The sequence below is a fragment of the Eschrichtius robustus genome, chromosome 3 (genome assembly GCF_028021215.1).
Source record: "Eschrichtius robustus isolate mEscRob2 chromosome 3, mEscRob2.pri, whole genome shotgun sequence".
Lineage (NCBI taxonomy): Eukaryota > Metazoa > Chordata > Mammalia > Artiodactyla > Eschrichtiidae > Eschrichtius > Eschrichtius robustus.
The window spans coordinates 9,805,619-9,824,032 of NC_090826.1; the positions used below are offsets into that span (position 1 = coordinate 9,805,619).

The window sequence follows — 18,414 nt, forward strand, 5'->3', positions numbered from 1 at the left end:
AGAAGAACAAATTAAACACAAAGAAATAGGAGGAGAAAAAGAAAATAAGTATGGAAATCAATGAAGTAGAAAACAATAAGAAAAATCCACAATGTCAAAAATGGCTTTTTGAAAAGATTCATAAATTTGATAAACCTCTAATAAGACCAGTCATGATGAAAAGCGAGAAAACACAAATTAGCGTATAAGGAATGAAAAATGGAAAATTATTATAGATCCTACAGATATTAAAAGGATTAAAAGGAGATGTATGAACAATTTTATACAAATAAATTCCACACCGGAATGACAGATTTCTTGAAAAACGCAGATTACCAAAAGTAACACAAAGAAGAAACAAAAAATCCAAATGGCCCAATATCTATTAAAGAAATTTAATTTATAATAAAATACTTTCACACAAAGAACATTCTAGGACCATATAACTTCATTAGTGAATTCTACCAGATGTTTAAGGAGAAAATCATACCAGCTCTTTGCAGACGCTTTCAGAAAGTAGGGGAGGAGGGAATAGTTCTGACTCATTTTATGAGGCCAGCATATCCCTGATACCAAAACTGATACAGTTATTATCAAAAAAAAGAAAGCTACAAACCAGTATTGCCCCATGAAGAGATGCAAAAATTCTTAACAAAATACTATCAGATACCTTCCAGCAAGTGTGGTTTATCCCAGTTAAGATTAGCTTAACATTTGAAAATTAATAAATTTTTTTAAAAAAAAAGCGTGAAACCTAATAAAGTTATCAAGATTTCAAGATTCAAGATCAACCTATAGAAATCAATAATTATATGCTTATATTCTAGCCATGAACAATTGAAAACTGTGTGATTTTAAAACACCATTTACAATAGCACCAAAAAAAATTTAATTATTCAGGAATCAGTCTAAGGAATGATGTACCAGTCTTTTACCCTAAAAATTACAAAACCTTGCTGAGTGATATTAAAGAAAATCTAATAACTAAGTGGAAAGATACAACCAAGTTCACGGATTGGAAGACTCAAGTATTGTTAGGATTTCCATTCTCGCTAAATTGATCTGGAGATACAACCCAATTGGTTATCAACAGGATAATGAATTTTTAGAAAATGGTATATTCACACATTGGCGTATGAAATACTGATGCATACAACAACATGGCTGAATGTTGTTGAAACTTAATGTTATGCAAAAAAAACCCAGACACAAAGAGTAGTACATACTGTATCATTCCATTTATATGCAGTTCAAGAACAGGCACAACTAATTTATAATGATAAATCAGAAAGTGGTTGCTTGAATGATGGGAGAGGATATTGATTGGAAAGAGATATTGATTGAGAGAAATATTCTGTGATTGATTTTGGGTGATGGTTATAGAGGTGTCTGTAATTGTCAAAATTCATCAGACGGAACATTTAAAATCTGTACGTTTTATTGTCATTTGATTATGCCTTAGTGAATGTGTTTGCATTGAAAACTGCAAATATCTTACTAAATTATTGCACCATTTTAATGTTATCCTGTCTCATACTTAGCTAAGGAGAAAAAAATTCAAGCTCTTCATTCAAGCTGATGATTTTTTACACCATTTTGTCGTCATAGGTTTTGTGTGGCCATAAAGAAAGAGAATTATCCAGATTACATGCCCTCCAACATATTTTCTGATAGTGCAAAACAGATTTTCAGACAGCCTGGGCATACCATATATCTCCTGCCGACAGTGGTAATCTGCAACTTGCTACCTTGTGAACTTGATTTTTACGTTAAAGGAATGCCCATTAATGGGACACTGAAACCTGGCAAGGAGGTGGCTCTCCACACAGCTGATACCTCCCAGAACATTGAACTGGGTAAGGATTTAGTCAAATAATTATCTGTAATAATTCTGTGAATGTGTCAGTGGATATTTTGTGACTGTTTGGCAAACGTTTTGGAGAAATTGTAGCACATATAATACCTCGATAAGCCCGCTCAAAGGATTTATGCAGGTAAAAAAAGAAAAGCAAAACTTCTAATATAGAAAATCATCGAAACAAAAAACCTGAACAAAACTAAAAGATTTACAGAGCAAGCACTCAACACAGCCTTTTTTTTTTTTTTTTTTAATAAATTTATTTATTTATATTTTTGGCTGCGTTGAGTCTTCGCTGCTGCGCACGCGGGCTTTCTCTAGTTACGACGACTGGGGGCCGCTCCTCGTTGCGGTGCGTGGGCTTCTCATTGTGGTGGCCTCTCCCGCTGCGGAGCACAGGATCTAGGTACGCAGTCTTCAGTAGCTGTGGCCTGAGAGCTCAGTAGTTGTGGCTCGCGGGCTCCAGAGCGCAGGCTCAGCAGTTGTGGCGCACAGGCCCAGTTGCTCCGCGGCATGTGGGATCTTCCCAGTCCAGGGCTCGAACCTGTGTCCCCTGCATTGGCAGGCGGATTCTTAACCACTGCACCACCAGGGAAGCCCCAACACAGCCTTTTTTCTTATTTTGCTCACTTGATGTGTGAGTAAAGGAAGTCATTTCATCGTTTCAAACCGTGCTTTTTACCAGCTGTAGAATGAGCAAAATCATATGTCTCTTCTCTTTTCACGAAAGGGAAAAACGTTAGCTAAGCATGTACTGTGTACTTCGGGCAGTATGTCAAATACCTTCATATACTTGATCTTATATAATCCTTACAGCAATAGTTATTTGTCCCGTTTTACTGACGAAGGCATTGAGGTTTGGAATAGTTAATGTATCAAGTAATTTCATTTGTCAGGATGAATGAAGTCAAGGGAGAGGGTCATTATCATATTTGTAGCACTTGTAGCAACAAGGTACTTCTGGATGTGGGACAGGAAGTAGGGTTCTTTAAGGCTGTTGTAGACATGTTGAAATAATAAGGACTTAGATATTTACCTTTTCACAGTTTTCTGATTTCATAATATCATCTCATTTGATCTTCACAACAATGGACGTTTCAGGCAGAGGGACCGCTGTTTTCCCCATTTTACTGATGAGGATCCTGAAACTCATGGAACTTCAGCAATGTGTCCCCCAGTGATAAGCTTACATTTTTGAATATGTAAATCCTTGAGCTTAATTTAGAGAAGAAAAACAGTGCAATTCTAGTTGTCTGTTTTAAAGAAAATAGGTCTTTGTTCTGACATTTGTTATTTCTTCAACAAATATTTATTGAGCCCCTGTGTGGAATGGAAATGTCCTCCCCCCACCCCCTCATCACTGCGTGCACACCAAGCACTCCTTATCTTCACACTCATGCTCTCTGCGGATCGTCACTTTTAGTAAGAAGCCCGAGAAGTAGATACTGTTATTATCCCCATTTGGCAGATGGACACAGCGAGGTTAAATAGCTTGCCACACATCACGCAGCTGTGAGGGCAGACTGGGAATTTGAAGCCAGGCAGGGAGGCTGCAGAAAACCTTAACTCTTACTCCCTACTTGCCTTTACTGGGTTTCAGGCACCCAGCTGAGGGCCTGATGTATAGTAAACGCTTAATACCAGAGCTGTTATTGATCACCTTCGGGTACTTTCATTCTTCGAATTATTATGCAGTTCAGACTCCCTAGTGTGACTTCTAGACCATATTTATTCTCACCCCAGCTAAAGGAAGATGGCCATTCTAATGAGATTTTTTGCCAGTTGAATACGTGGTTATTGACTTTTCCAGAGCAATCCAATTCAGTTTGGCCGTGGACTGTTTTGACAAACTAAAGTGAGAACTCTGAAAGACAATAGCTTGTATCTTCTTTAGGGGTGTCATTGGAAAATTTTCCACTCTGTAAAGAATTGCTTATTCCACCTGGAACCCAAAACTATATGGTAAGAATGAGGCTCTATGACGTCAACCGGCGGCAGCTGAACCTCACCATCCGGATCGTGTGTCGAGCAGAAGGATCTTTAAAGATCTTCATTTCGGCTCCGTATTGGTTGATTAACAAAACAGGTACGTACAGAGGATGCTCAAGTAGGCCTTTGGAGTTGGTCGTGGGAGTTCAGATTCATTTGCTCAGCTAACTAAATGGAGCCAGTGCAAACAGATTACCTCAACAGTATAAGCTGCTAAACCTTCCCTGTTTCCATAAGAAGTGCTTAATCATGGTCAAGACTGGCCTTTTGGACAACGACTGAGCAAGCCCACTAAATAAATTCAGTTTTCACCATTTTCCCCCTTGATGATTTTTTTTCCTTTTATTATTTGTATCTGTCTTGGGTACGCCGGCTGGGATGGATATAAACTTTCCCCCTCCTTCCTAAAGGGCTCCCACTGATCTTCAGACAGGACAATGCAAGAATGGACGCTGCAGGCCAGTTTGAGGAGCATGAGCTGGCCCGGAGCCTGAGCCCTCTCTTATTCTGCTACGCGGACAAAGAGCAGCCAAGCCTGTGAGTGCAGTCGTCTACGGGAAGGGGAAGTAAGCTCCCAGGGAAGGGAGAAATTAGCAGAGGCTCTAGTAGATCCGTGTAAGTAGAAATACACTGTAGATAACAATCCTCACTTGGCAGGGGAACAGGACCATGACTTAATGGGATTTTTTCGGATCTAATTTCTGTGTTACTCGATATTGAAAATAAACCATTTGGTTGGTTTATAATGAAAGCCAGTTTTATTTTCCATGTATTGAAGTAGTTCTATTCATAACTCTGCTGATGGAGAGAGACCCACACGTTCTCTTCTCTGCACGGTTTCTCTCCCCTGGAAGCTCTCAGAGCAGGCAGAGGAGCTGGCTGCGGAGGGGAGATGGATGGCCCTTTGGTAGAGCCTCCACCCTGTTAATCCAGTCCAGGTCGTTTTGTGTAAGGTTTTGAAATCCATCTCTTTTTCTGTTGAAATAAAATGGGCCGTTTCAAGATCTCAAAGCACTCGTTGCCATGTAGAGCATTAATTCACGTTTGTTCTTGGTTTTGGCATTCTGCTTTTTACAGGGGTCTTCTGATTTGTAGCCTTAATCCAAAAATACGCAAGTGTATCTGATACTGCTAATATTCCATACCCCATTATCTGTAGAAACGTGCTGCAAACTTACAGGAGGGCTTAGTGGATACAGATGCATCTACCAGGGAGGACTGGACTCTGGGCTGGTGCTGGAGTCTGGAGAGGATTGACCAGGGTGCTGGCCACGTAGGAGACACAAACAGCCACTTGACGTGGTCAGCATCCAGGACTTGACGTTTGAAACACAGTTTGTTTTGTGTACGGAATTCACAGTCCCCAAAGCATTTCCACATAGACTATCTCATTTGATTCTCCCAACATTTCAGTAGATTAGGCAGCACAGGGGATCTTGTTTTGTTTTTAGATGAGGAAACTGAGGCTCAGAAAGAGTTACCTGCCCAAGGTTACATTGCTTGTTAGTGGTAGAGCTGGAACACACATTCAGGAATTATGTTTCCAGGATCCGTGACAGGACGCTGGCCAACTAAATGGTGCTTTGCTGTTAACAGTAGTACCAGGCCCTTGAAAGAATGTACCACTAGCTGCATCTTCTGTATATACGTCTCTCGTATGTTCAGGGTATTTCGCGAACCGCTGAAACACCGGAGTCGGGAAGGTATCAGTTTGCTTTGAATCTTTGTTTTTCAGATACTGTAGCATTTTCCTCCTGTCTTATGCTCACAGAATCATAATGTTTCCTCCTAAAGCCTTTAGTTGTGGAGGTCAGTACATTTTTACACATTGTTGAACTGTGGCTACCTCTAAGATAGAGTTTTGACCACTGATTAATTGCCTTTCTGTGTTTGGGAATCACATGAGAATGAGGCAGAGTCAGTATTAGAGTTCTAATTTGGGCTGATAGCCACAGCAGTGCTTCCTGATTAGAACAGGTAGGTAAGACTTTCTTATGGATGAATGTATACATCTTTGCTTTTCTGCTCCACAGCTGCACGATGAGAATCGGAAGGGGGATTCATCCTGAAGGCATGCCGGGCTGGTGTCAGGGCTTCTCACTGGATGGTGGTAGTGGTGTCCGAGCTTTGAGAGTCATCCAGCAAGGAAACCGCCCAGGGCTGATCTATAACATTGGTGGGTTATATTTGGGGCAGCGGGAGAATCAGAACCATGGGCCGATGACTTCAGGCTTGGAGGGATAAGTTGGCCATACATTTTGGCTTCGCTGCAAGTGCTGATTTTCTCATTTGGCATTGGGTCAGGTATCTGTTCTCTGAATGCTAGATTGAGATCAACACAGATCTATTCTCCTAGGGATCTAAGGAGCCACCTAAACACTGCCCTTTTGAGGTCTGAGGCTCTGTTTAATTTCAGACTCACCTGTGTCAGGAAAGTATCAGTTTGGCTTGAATCCTTGTTTTTCATGGGAATAATAGGGACACTTAGAATGCTTTTTATCCTCCAAGCATTTCCCACGCATTCATTAAAACTTGCAAACCCTAAGAGGGTAAGAAGCATTGTTCTACTTGAAACTGAAGCAGAGAGAGGTTAAGTGACTTGTCCAGATAAAGGGGAAGTCTGTTAGGAGTAGGATTACGACTGGGGCGTCCACATTTGAGGCAAAAAATAGAATAAAATGCACTTGGGGGTTATGGTCATTAGAAGGCCCTAACTAGCTTAGCTTCTGGACGTGGCGGGGTGGCGAGGGAAGGGGAGGAAGCTGTGCCTGTATGCCTCGTGGCCACCCGGAACACGCAAAAGATTTTCCAAAGGGCTAAGACAGACTTGATCTAAATGTGTCGCAGGTTTAAAAATGTTAGCAGTGCATCTTTCCTTTCATATATAATTCCCAAGGATCTCAGAGCACTGTTTAGTATTGAATGTTGGGAAACCACTGAACTCTCTGGGAAGGTGGAAATGTTCTATTTTGTACTGTCCAGGAAGGAGGCACTAGCCACGCGTGGCTGCTGAGCACTTGAGAGTGCGTTACTAAAAAATGTGGTGAGTGTGACAAAGAAATTGAGTTTCTCATTTTATTTCATTTTAGTTAGTATAAGTGATCATGTATGACTAGTGGCTACTGTTTTGGACAGTGTCGATGTAAAGAGTCGTGTTATAAAAGGAAAAATTGAGATGGTGTCATTTAGCTGTTTACCTTGAATCCCATGGAGTCAGTGATATGTTTAAGTGTTTGAAGGTTTATTAGTAGAAGACTCTCTTCCAAGTAGAGTTTGCTTTTTGTTTTTTTAAACATGAATTTGCATGTATGCTCCCTTGACATGGAAACTGTCTACTTTAAAGTTGACATTAAGACTTTTAATAGAAGAAATAAAGTTTATCTGATCCTCCAGCTGAGGATCATTTTCTTTACTTTTTCCTCACATTTTTTTGCTCCTCCCCTTGAATAGGCAAAGGCTGCTTCATGCTGAGTTTGGCTTTCTGCTGGGGTATCTTGTCCTTGATAGAGTTTCCAAAGCAAGCCACCGCAGGTTGGCCAGAAGCTATAGTCGGGACAAATTGGAGGGAATATGATGCCTGTGCCTTTTCAAGCAGCTGGTGCTAAGGAACCACACAGAATTCTTGCAGAGACGCAAACTGAGCTGTCCAATGGAAATATGCAGTGAGCGCACGTACAAACTTAGATGCTAAGTGCATTCATTAAAACTTACTCCTCATGTTTTTAGCGACAAGACTGTAATTCAAATTTTGTCTTTACACCAAAGAAAGGAAGAGAGAGGGTGGACTGAGATGGGATTTTTTAATTCTTAAGGATCATGAGATCTTAGCATGTTTTATCAAGGGAATTTGTGGAATCTCTTATTTGAGTATTTTTGAAGAATTGGATAGACAACTAGCTTCCTATCAGGAAAGTTGAAAGCACAGTCCCAAGTGGAAAAGCCAGGCAGGGCCTTGCCAGGTAACCTTACATGTACCTCCAATAAGAAGGATTTTGTACATTTTGATCTTATCAGCTTTTCATTTGTTAGGGGTTTGCCAGGGCAATCTGAGATGAAAAGGGAAACAAACAAAAAAGAACCTGTTTTTTGTTTTTTAATTGAGTCTTGATACTGTAGACTCTTTAAATATCAAACATATCTTTCATAGGTAGATTTTGATTAATTGAGATCAGCTAGCTATGATAATGTTGATTTCTGACAATTAATGCTTTTCTGTATGTCACAGAAAAGTGATAGGGTATATCTCCCTATTCCAGTATTACTGAGCCTTTCTTAGATACAGAGTTTCAGTGATTTTGTTTCTGTGATTTGCTCAGTCTTTCAGCTATTTTTGAGACTTAAATTAAAGGAACACCAGTACAAGTGAATTAGGGAGTTAACAGATCAGAATATTTATAATTGGAATTACGTTGGAACATCCAGGACACCTAGTTGTCATATCCTAAGGTCTCTTCTCTTTTTATGGTCTCTTGATACTTGTTGACTACTGGTAGGGTCCTTGTATATGTCCCATCACGATGTGAGCAAGGACTCCCGAGGCAGGCTGCCTGGGTTTAAATCCAGCTATGCCACCTACTGGCTGCGTGACCCAGGGCAAGTTACCCAGCTTTCCCTGCCGTAGTTTCCTCATCTGCAAAAATGAAGGAATGAAAATACCTAACTCATAAGAGGTTGTTATGAGAATTAAATGTTGAGCCTTTGGTGGAGGGTGTAGCATGTATTAAGAATTCAATAACTGTTATTATTTTTATTATTTTTACCATAAACATTTTTATCATTATATAACCAGTGCTCAGCCCAATGCCTTGAATATAGTTGCTTTATTCATTGTCTGAATGAATTAATTAATTCATCCACTGAGTTTTCGTATTTTTAAAATTTGTTAGCAGAGTTTCTAAGAATATAGTGCTATTTCACTTTTCTTTCTTTCTTTGGAACCTGGTGTTTTGAGATTTCCTTTTGATTGGCTATGTCTTTTTTTCCTTGGTATGTGTTTTGTTTGCTTTTTTTTTCTCAGTACCTAGTAGGTACTGAAAACATTTATTTTACGAAGGAATAAATTCTGTGGTATCTAGCATTATGTTTGAGCTGGATTCTTGGGCAGTGGGCTTAAAGAAAATACTAGAAGAGTCAGTTGAGTTAAGGGCAGTTGCAGAAACCAGTTAAGTAATATGAAATTTCTACAATATGCTGTAAAAGGGGCAAGTTCTCTAGGAGGAAATTTTGTGTCCCATATGTAAGCAGAAATGTATCACATAAACTGTCTTAGTTTTATAAATGGAAACCAAACTGAACACCTGTGTGTTTTAGTTGCTGTTATAATTGTACACACTTTATGAAGAAGCTAGGAATTATGGGGACATTGATGTTGCCATGGAGACTTTTTAAGGCCTGAATGGGAATAAAGTATAATACTTTGAGTGCTTTTGCTGTTTTCATTCCATTCTTAGGAGGCTTGACAGCCTCTCTGGGTGCTACAATTGTTTTTTCAGAGAAATTGTGAAGGCTATTTAATTTTTTTAGACCACAAATTTTTTTCCTTCTGATTAACTCATGGAACTGGTTCTTGTTATTTGTAGGTATTGATGTCAAGAAAGGCCGAGGCCGATATATTGACACCTGTATGGTAGTCTTCGCTCCCCGTTACCTGTTAGATAATAAATCATCTCACAAGCTTGCATTTGCACAGAGGGAATTTGCCAGGGGACAGGTAAGCAGCTTGCTTTTGAAGAGTAACTAGTGTTTATTTAATGGCACAGTGAGTTATAATGTCAGGGCTTATCTCCCCATCAACACTAAGTTTTTTGATGTGAGTAATCATTTTGTGCCTTTGGTATCCTAAATAGCTCCTGGTGGAGGGCAAGGCCCAGGGTAGATAGATACTCAGTAAGCATTTACGTCTTGACTTGGCTTTTGACTAAAGCCAGTGGTCCTGTGTGTTTTAGGGAACAGCCAATCCTGAAGGTTACATTTCCACCCTTCCTGGTTCCAGTGTGGTGTTCCATTGGCCTCGGAATGACTACGATCAGCTGTTATGTGTCCGAATGATGGATGTTCCCAGTTGTATTTGGTCTGGAGGCTTTGAAGTCAACAAGAATAATTCCTTCCATATCAACATGAGGTAAGTTCAGAGACTATATTTAGACAAAAAGTAGCCTCATTTGAGGTGCAGTAATGTAAATAGTAAGCTGTAAATACCATATAAATTTCAGATGTTTATAAAGCTGTAAATAGTAATAAATAGTAAGACTACTCTTCATGAAATGCACACATATGTTTCTGGCTCAAAGGTCATAAAAGTGCGAAGACCAGGCAAGGAGGAGTGAACATTTTGATGCGGTGAGTTAAAGGGAACGTTGACAGTTCTGACCATTGTGCAGTTGCTGTCGTCTGAGATCACATGTTCAGGGGGTAGTACTGATCTCACTGTTGCCCACAACTCTGTCAGCATTTAGATGGCAGCTTTGATTATAAATGTTTTTGTCTGTTCTTGCACATTGTACAAACTCTTCTCTCATTTGATGTGGTTTCAGTAAATCACCTGGCCTTCTTTGCCCAACCCAGTGACCCTCAGGTCCTTGTTAAGAAAAGTCAACAAAATTCAGCCTCAAGTAGCACAGGATGACTGCTTTCTTTTTCTGCTTTCATCCAGTGCTTAAAAAAAAAATGTATTAAACTTTAAAAATTGTGGTAATATACACATGCCATATGAGAAAGATAGCATAAAGACCCAGAGATTATTTTGTGGGCCTCAGGCACATAACATAAAATTTACTATCTTCACCATTTTTAACTTCACTAGTGTTAAGTACATTCATGTTGTGCAAACAATCTCCTAAACTCTTTTCCTCTTGCAAAATGGAAACTCTGTACCCATTAAACAACTGCTCCTCTTTTTCCCTTTCTTAACCCCTGGCAACTGCTGTTTTCCTTTCTGTATGAATTTGACTACTCTAGGTACCTCAGATAAGTGAAATCATACAATATTTGTCTTTTTATGAGTGGCTTATTTCACTTAGCATAATGTCCTCAAGGTTCGTCCATGTTGTGACATGTGTCAGAAGCTCCTTTTTTTTTTTTTTTTTTTTTTTTTGGTGATAGTTTATTACATTTTACTTCACTCTAGTGCAGTGAAGTTATATATATTCAGATATAGTTGATTTACAATGTTGTGTTAATTTCTGCTGTACAGCATGGTGATTCAGTTACACATATATATACATTCTTTTTCATATTCTTTTCCTTATGGTTTATCACAGGATATTGAATATAGTTCCCTGTGCTATACAGTAGGACCATTTTTACATTCACCATTTACGTTTCACCATTTTACATTCCTGCCAATAGCACACAAGGGTTCCAATTTCTCCATATCCTCACCAACACTTGTTATTTTTTGCCTTTTTGATGGTAATGGGTGTGAGGTGGTATCTCATGGTTTTGATTCTCATTTCCCTAATGATTAGTGATGTTGAACTTCTTTTCATGTGCTCGTTGGCCATTTGTACATCTTTTTGGGAGACACGTCTGTTCAGCTCCTTTGCCCATTTTCGAATTGTTTTTGTTGTTGTTGAGTTGTAGGAGTCCTTTATATATTCTGAATACTGATCCCTTATGAGATACATAATTTGCATATATTTTCTCCCATTCCATACATTGCCTTTTCATCTGTTGATTGTGTTCTGTGATTTATAGTTTTTAATTTCGATGTAGTCCAACTTACCTATTTTAACTTTTGTTGCCTGTGCTTTTGGTGTCGTATCCAAGAAATCATTGCCAAATCCAGTGTGGTGAAGCTTTCCCCCTGTGTTTTCTTCTGAGAATTTTATAGTTTTAGCTCTTACATGTAGGTCTTTGATCCGTTTTGAGTTAATGTTTGTATTTAGTGTAAGGTAAGGGTCCAACTTCATTCTTTTGTTTGTGGATATCCAGTTTTCCCAACACCATTTGTTGCAAAGACTTTCCTTTCCCCATGGTATGGTCTTGACACCCTTGTCAAAACTTGGTTGACCCTATATGTGAGGGTTTATTTCTGGGCTCTCTATTCTATTCATTCATATTCTATCTTTATGCCAATATCACACATTTTTTTTTAAATTGCAGTAGTTTTGTAATAAGTTTTGAAGTTAGGAAGTGTGAGACTTCCATCTTTGTTCTTTTTCAAGACTATTTTGGCTATTTGGAGTCCCTTGAGATTCCATCTGAATTTTACTATTTCTGGGGGGAAAAAAAAACACTTGGAATTTTGATGGGGGTTGTATTAGATCTGAAGATCCACTTTGGGTAGCACTGACATCTTGACAATACTAAGTCTTCTAATCCATGAACATGGGATGACTTCCTATTTATTTCTGTCCTCTTTAATTTTTTTCATCAAATGCTTTTTGAATCTAAAGACACTGAAATCAGTGCTATTTCAACACATTTAGAAGCAATATTTAATCGTTTATACCTTATGGTTAGTTCTCTATGGAGAACACTATTGTAAGGGAACAGAAAAATGGCTAATTTAATAATAGACGATCCAAAATAGTATTTATATTTGACTTAAAAAAATGCATTATCTGAGGTTTTTCTTTGTTTCTGTTTTTGTTGATGATGTGCCTTTCTTAATTATCCTTTGCCCTGGCCCCCCTTATTAGAGTTAATTGCTTCTGGCATAGTGGTTTTCCAGCTATGTTCCTAGGGGCCATTGGGGTCTAAGGAGGTGACTTTACAGGTCAAGGGAGCAAAGTGGGCAGGGCTCCAATGCCCTCATCCCTACTTCTATCAGAACTCCTATCTGGTAGTATCATATGTTCCCCACAACAGCGGTCCCCAACCTTTTTGGCACCAGGGACCAGTTTCATCAAAGACAGTTTTTCCACGGACAGTGGGGTGGGGGGATGGTTCAGGTGGTAATGCGAGAGATGGGGAGCGGCAGATGAAGCTTCGCTCGCTTGCCCACCGCTCACCTCCTGCCGTGCGGCCCCGTCCACCGAGGACCAGGGTTGGGGACCTCTGCCCCACAAGATTTCATGGTGGGGGCGGGCAGGGGAAGGTGAGGAATTCTGCAGCTGAAACCACCATTGGTTTATATACTGCCGTGGTGGAGGCAGCCCAGATCTGTTGTGTGGTGTGAAGCCAATTCAGAATTAAACAAAAAAGTTACTCATCGTTACTTAAAAAAAGAAGAAAAGGAAGTAAAAGGTGTGGGGGGTGGGGAGAAAGATGGCTTGTGTACCTTTGTTAATCCTTTTGAAATAGTTTCAGTGTGTGGCCCTAAACTACTGAGCAGGGACCTGGGCCAGCTGTTTCCTTTACTTTCCCCACATTTTCATCTTGAATCAGTTTAAACCCACAGAAAACTTACAAGAGTAGTACAAAGGCACCCCTTTTACCTAGATTTCCTACATTTCAACATTTGCCTTGTTCTTGTTCTCTCTCCACACGTGCACACATACACTTTTTTTCCCAAACCATTTGAAAGTAATGTGAAGTCATCATGATACTTCAGCCATAAAAACTTTATTACCTATCATTATACACTGAAGAAATTTAATATTGATTATGTTTTTAAATAAATAGTCCTCTAAAATGTCCTTCATAGCAAGCCTCCTCCCCAGATCTAGGATCCAGTGAAGGATCATGCATTTTATTTGGCTGGTATATCTCATCTCCTTTAATCTAGAATAGTCATAGTCTCACTTTTCCCTTTTTGTCTTTATTGACGTTGACATTTTTGGAGTCCAAGCCGGTGTCTGGTAGAATGTTTTATTTTCTGGATTTTTCTGATGGTTTTCTATATATAAATTCGGGCCAAAAAAGAAAAAAGAAAAATTTGGGCCAGACATTTTTGGTAAGAATGCTGCTTCTGCGGTGGTACGTGTTTCCCACTGCATCACATCCGGAGGCCTGTGGCGTCTGTTGGTCCCATTATTGATGTTGCTAAATTCGATCACCATTTGGTTTAGGTGGTGTCCACCAGGTCTCTGTATTGTGAAGTTACCTGTTCTTCTTTGTAAACAGGGCTAGTCCATTGGGGGGATAATTTGAGACTGTGTGTATGTTCTGTTTCCCCAAAACCTTTCACTCAGTGGTTTGATGGTTCTTACCTGAATCAGTTATTATTACATTGGTGGTTGCAAAATGGTGATTTTCTGGTTCTCTCATTTCTTCTGCATTTATTAACTGATATTCTTCCCTAAGGAAGAGCTTTCTTTCCATTCTCTCCAGTGGTTTATCTGTATTTAAGTACACACACACATACACACACACCCCCACAACACCCACGTAAATTATGATCACGTACTGGTACCTCCATTCCACAGGATTCTTCCTCACCTTCCCTCATCCTACAATGCAAACCCTGTTTATCAATAACATCAATATATTAGTTTGAACCATGTGAAATTCCTCGTTTCTAGGTCAAAAGTAGTCTAATATTAACAGTTTTATGTAGTTCAACCAATATTTACTCATTTGCTGCACTGACGCTAGGACCCAAAACAAACCCTAAGTAAAATTTGTAGATCTCACACAGTTATGGCGTGCTGTTCAAAGTTGCTTGAATGAATTCTTTTTTACTGTGTGATTATACTGTCAATTTCTGCTTTTTTAATGTGAGCAGAGAGCGCCCAGTGGTGATCGTGAGAAGTATGAGGAGAATGTGAACTGGAACTTGTTCCCTCCATTTTATGCAGCCTCTTTTGTTTCCTTTTACTGCAGAGACACTCTGGGAAAATGCTTCTTCCTGCGTGTGGAAATTACTCTTCGAGGAGCTACCTATAGGATCTCCTTTAGTGATACAGATCAGTTACCCCCTCCTTTCCGAATTGACAACTTTTCTAAGGTATCAAGCGAGTTGAGAGCCAGTTTGGCTGTTTCATATGTGGGAAAGTGGAATATGTACTGCCCTTAAGATAATGATGAAGTACATTTTAAACTTGGGTTCAAAAGAAGCTATACAGGATCTTAGAAATCTTACCATTGGGAGGTGGTTTCTGCTGGTTATTTTGATTGCTGGGCAGCCTTGTCCAGAAGTGACTTCTCAGTCCCCAGAACTTATTTTGACTAGATGGTTTGGTTGGCATGGTGCCCTCTATAGACATTTCCATATAAACAGAGAGAGAGGAATCAGAATCAGATTGACAAATGCCCAGTAGAATGGGCGGGCATTTCTACTGTTGCTTAGTTACAGTGAGCTCTTTTATGAATCTTCCAAGTAAAGCCAAGATGGAAATCATTAGATTCTATTTTAAATTATGCCTGACATCTTAAAATATGTGACTTTCCATAGCTGAATTCCAAAATTTTTGTTCAAAGTGTATCCCAGGGGGTTGAGGGTGGACTAGATGCCATTGAAGGGACAGAGAAGCTTCCTCGAGGTATTTGGCGTGGCAAAGCTTCTCAAAACCCTTTACCCAACAGGCTGTGGCCCATGTCTAATTGGTGGGCTTTTTGCAATTTTGAAGATGATTAGAAAGGCATTTGAAGAGGCCAGATGATGAGCCTCACTTGTGGTTATATGCTGTGTAGGATTCATTTGGGAAGGATCTGGGACTTAAACCTAGGAGGCACTGATCACTTTCCAATACCACCGCTCTGAATGAAAGTCCTCTTTATCCTCTCTGCCGTTACTGTAGGTCCCGGTTGTCTTCACTCAGCATGGCGTTGCTGAACCCAGGCTCCGAACTGAAGTGAAGCCCATGACTTCCTTGGATTATGCCTGGGACGAACCCACCCTGCCACCTTTTATCACTCTGACTGTTAAAGGGGCAGGTTCCTCTGAGATCAACTGCAACATGAACGATTTCCAGGATAACCGACAGCTTTATTATGAAAATTTCATTTACATTGCTGCTACATATACGTTCTCTGGGTAATTCTGAGTTAAATTGCTGTTCGTAAAGCAGAAAACTCTAATTATTAACCGGTTTTAAATTCTAAGCAGTTCTCAGGAGGCTAAGGGATGAACGAAGATTCCTTCCATTCTTTACCAAATCCTAGGCTCAGGCTCTATCTTGAGAGGTCTTTAGTCTAAACCCTTGTCTTCTGGGTAGAGTAAAATTTATCCAAAAAGGCAAGACTCTCCTCTTTTTTTTTTTTTTTTTTTTAAAATATTTATTTATTTAGTTGCACCGGGTCTTATTTATTTATTTATTTTTATATTTATTTTTGGCTGCGTTGGGTCTTCGTTTCTGTGCGAGGGCTTTCTCCAGTTGCGGCGAGCGGGGGCCACTCTTCATCGCGGTGCGCGGGCCTCTCACTGTCGCGGCCTCTCTTGTTGCGGAGCACAGGCTGCAGACGCGCAGGCTCAGTAGTTGTGGCTTACGGGCCCAGTTGCTCCGCGGCATGTGGGATCTTCCCGGACCAGGGCTCGAACCCGTGTCCCCTGCATTGGCAGGCAGATTCTCAACCACTGCGCCACCAGGGAAGCCCTTTTTTTAATAATCCATCCCCAATAATCCATTCTAGTATCTAACAACTCCCTTAAGGCATTGTTATTATAATGTCTTAAATTTCTCTTGCTTTAAACTCCTTGCCATTTTTTGTTTTACCTCTTTTCTCATTTGAAACTGACTAATCTTCATCCATAATTATTCAAGTCACCATTCTGACTCTCCTCTTCCGTTGAGAATTCTGATTAAGTAGACACTTAAAGGTCTTTTTAATAATCACATAAAGGCAAACAGAGGAGTTTAACTTGACAGTAATTCCAGTTGCCTTAGAATTATAATCTTCACTGTTGTCTGACTAGTTAGTTGTATTTAGAAAGAAAAGTCAGGTGAGGAATAGTGAGCTTATTCTAATTCTGTTAGATTGGTACAGAGATAGGTACGTAGAGATTCAAAATGTTAGGCTTTCAAAAGTAGTCATTCCACCAACACATAAATATAGTTTGTTTCTGTGCTGGTTACAGGGCCAATTTTAAAGTTGAAGAAACTGGGAAGATAGCCTAATCTTTAGCATTCCAAATATAAGTCACCTGGTGAACAGGGCATTTAAAGTCATATTTCTTTCCAAAATGTTCTGAATAGTTTTGCTCATGAAAAATTTTGTATGTGCCTGAGGCCCACAGAATCATCTCTGAGTCTGTGCAGTGTCTCTCTCTCTCAGCTGCGTAGACTCCAGATTTCACTAATTATGAATTGAATAGGCATCTTTGCTTAGAATAGCCCTTCTTTTCCTTGTTTATTACAGTTCTCTTTTGATAATGATGGTGCTGAGATGCTTATCTTGTTTTAATTAAGTCAATCATGTGTGTTTCTTTCTTTTTAAAGATTATGGCGCTCAACAGTATGATATGCTTAAGGTTTTAGTGCCTGAAAAACCAGTCCTTAATCTTGTTGCTATTCATGTTTTTCTCTTTACTTTCTTATGTTAAATTCCAGTAGTTACTAAGCTGTTTAACTGAAGAATCCTAATGGAGAATTAGAGTTTAATGGGTTGAACGGATATGGATAGAGAAAAAGAGAAGTTCCTGGGAATCTTAGTGTGCTAAGGGGTTGAACCCTATTTTGAAGTGCAGTAGATCCTATTTCTTCGCGTTTTTGGTGAGACCTAATGATGAGGAAGGAGACTAGTTTTGTTCTGTTTTGTTTTATTTTAAATTGAGGTGAAGTTCATATACCATAAAAGTAACCATGTTAAAGTGATCAGTTCAGTGGCATTTAGTGTATTCGTGATATTGTACAGCCACCACCTCTGTCTAGTTCCAAAACGCTTTCATCACCCTGAACCCATTAAGTAGTGACTCCCCCGTTAAACCTCTTCTCCCAGTCCCTGGAAACCACCAATCTGCTTTCTGTCTCTAAGGATTTACCTATTTCAGATATTTCACATAAATTATCATAAAATATGTGACCTTTTGTGTCTGGCTTCTTTCACTTAACATAATGTTTTCAAGGTTCATCCACACTGTAGCATGTATCACTGTTTCATCCCTGTTACGGCTGAGTAATATTCCATTGTGTGTCTGTACCACATTTTGTTTGTCCGTTCTTCCTTTGATGGACATTTGTGTTGTCTCTACCTTTTGGCTGTTGTGAACAGTGCTATCAGCATGCCCATACATGTACTTGTTTAAGTACTTGTTTTTAATTCTTTTGCATATATACCTAGGAGTGGAATTGCTGGTTTCTACGGTAATTCTGTGTTTACCGTTTTGAGGAACTGCTATGCTATTTTCCGCAGGAGCTGAATCATTTTATGTCCCACCAGCAATGTGTAAGGGTTCCGGTTTCTCTACCTTCTCAGCAGTGCTTGTTGTTTTCCACTTAAAAAGAAAAGAATTTTTTTAATGTTTTTTTTAATTTATTTTATTTATTTGTTTTTGGCTGTGTTGGGCATTCATTGCTACGTGCGGGCGTTCTCTGATTGCGGCGAGCGGGGGCTACTCTTCGTTGCGGTCTGCAGGCTTCTCATTGCGGTGGCTTCTCTTGCTGCGGAGCACGGGCTCTAGGAGCGTGGGCTTCAGTAGTTGTGGCACGTGGGCTCAGTAGTTGTGGCACGCGGGCTCAGTAGTTGTGGCTCGCAGGCTTAGCAGTTGTGACGCACAGGCTCAGTTGCTCTGCGGCATGTGGGATCTTCCCGGACCAGGGCTCGAA

The 18,414-nt window shown here is 39.8% G+C and overlaps 1 protein-coding gene across 7 annotated transcripts in view; it reads left to right on the forward strand.

Moving 5' to 3' along the window:
* Positions 1 to 18,414, forward strand: part of VPS13D (vacuolar protein sorting 13 homolog D) — a 248,003-nt gene that overhangs the window by 105,216 nt on the left and 124,373 nt on the right. For all 7 annotated transcript variants that reach the window (XM_068538909.1, XM_068538914.1, XM_068538911.1 and 4 more), the window contains 8 exons: positions 1,588 to 1,835; positions 3,732 to 3,923; positions 4,237 to 4,363; positions 5,860 to 6,002; positions 9,406 to 9,536; positions 9,772 to 9,947; positions 14,534 to 14,657; positions 15,451 to 15,686. In XM_068538909.1, the coding sequence (XP_068395010.1) occupies positions 1,588 to 1,835; positions 3,732 to 3,923; positions 4,237 to 4,363; positions 5,860 to 6,002; positions 9,406 to 9,536; positions 9,772 to 9,947; positions 14,534 to 14,657; positions 15,451 to 15,686 (1,377 nt within the window). The remainder of the gene's footprint in view (positions 1 to 1,587; positions 1,836 to 3,731; positions 3,924 to 4,236; positions 4,364 to 5,859; positions 6,003 to 9,405; positions 9,537 to 9,771; positions 9,948 to 14,533; positions 14,658 to 15,450; positions 15,687 to 18,414) is intronic.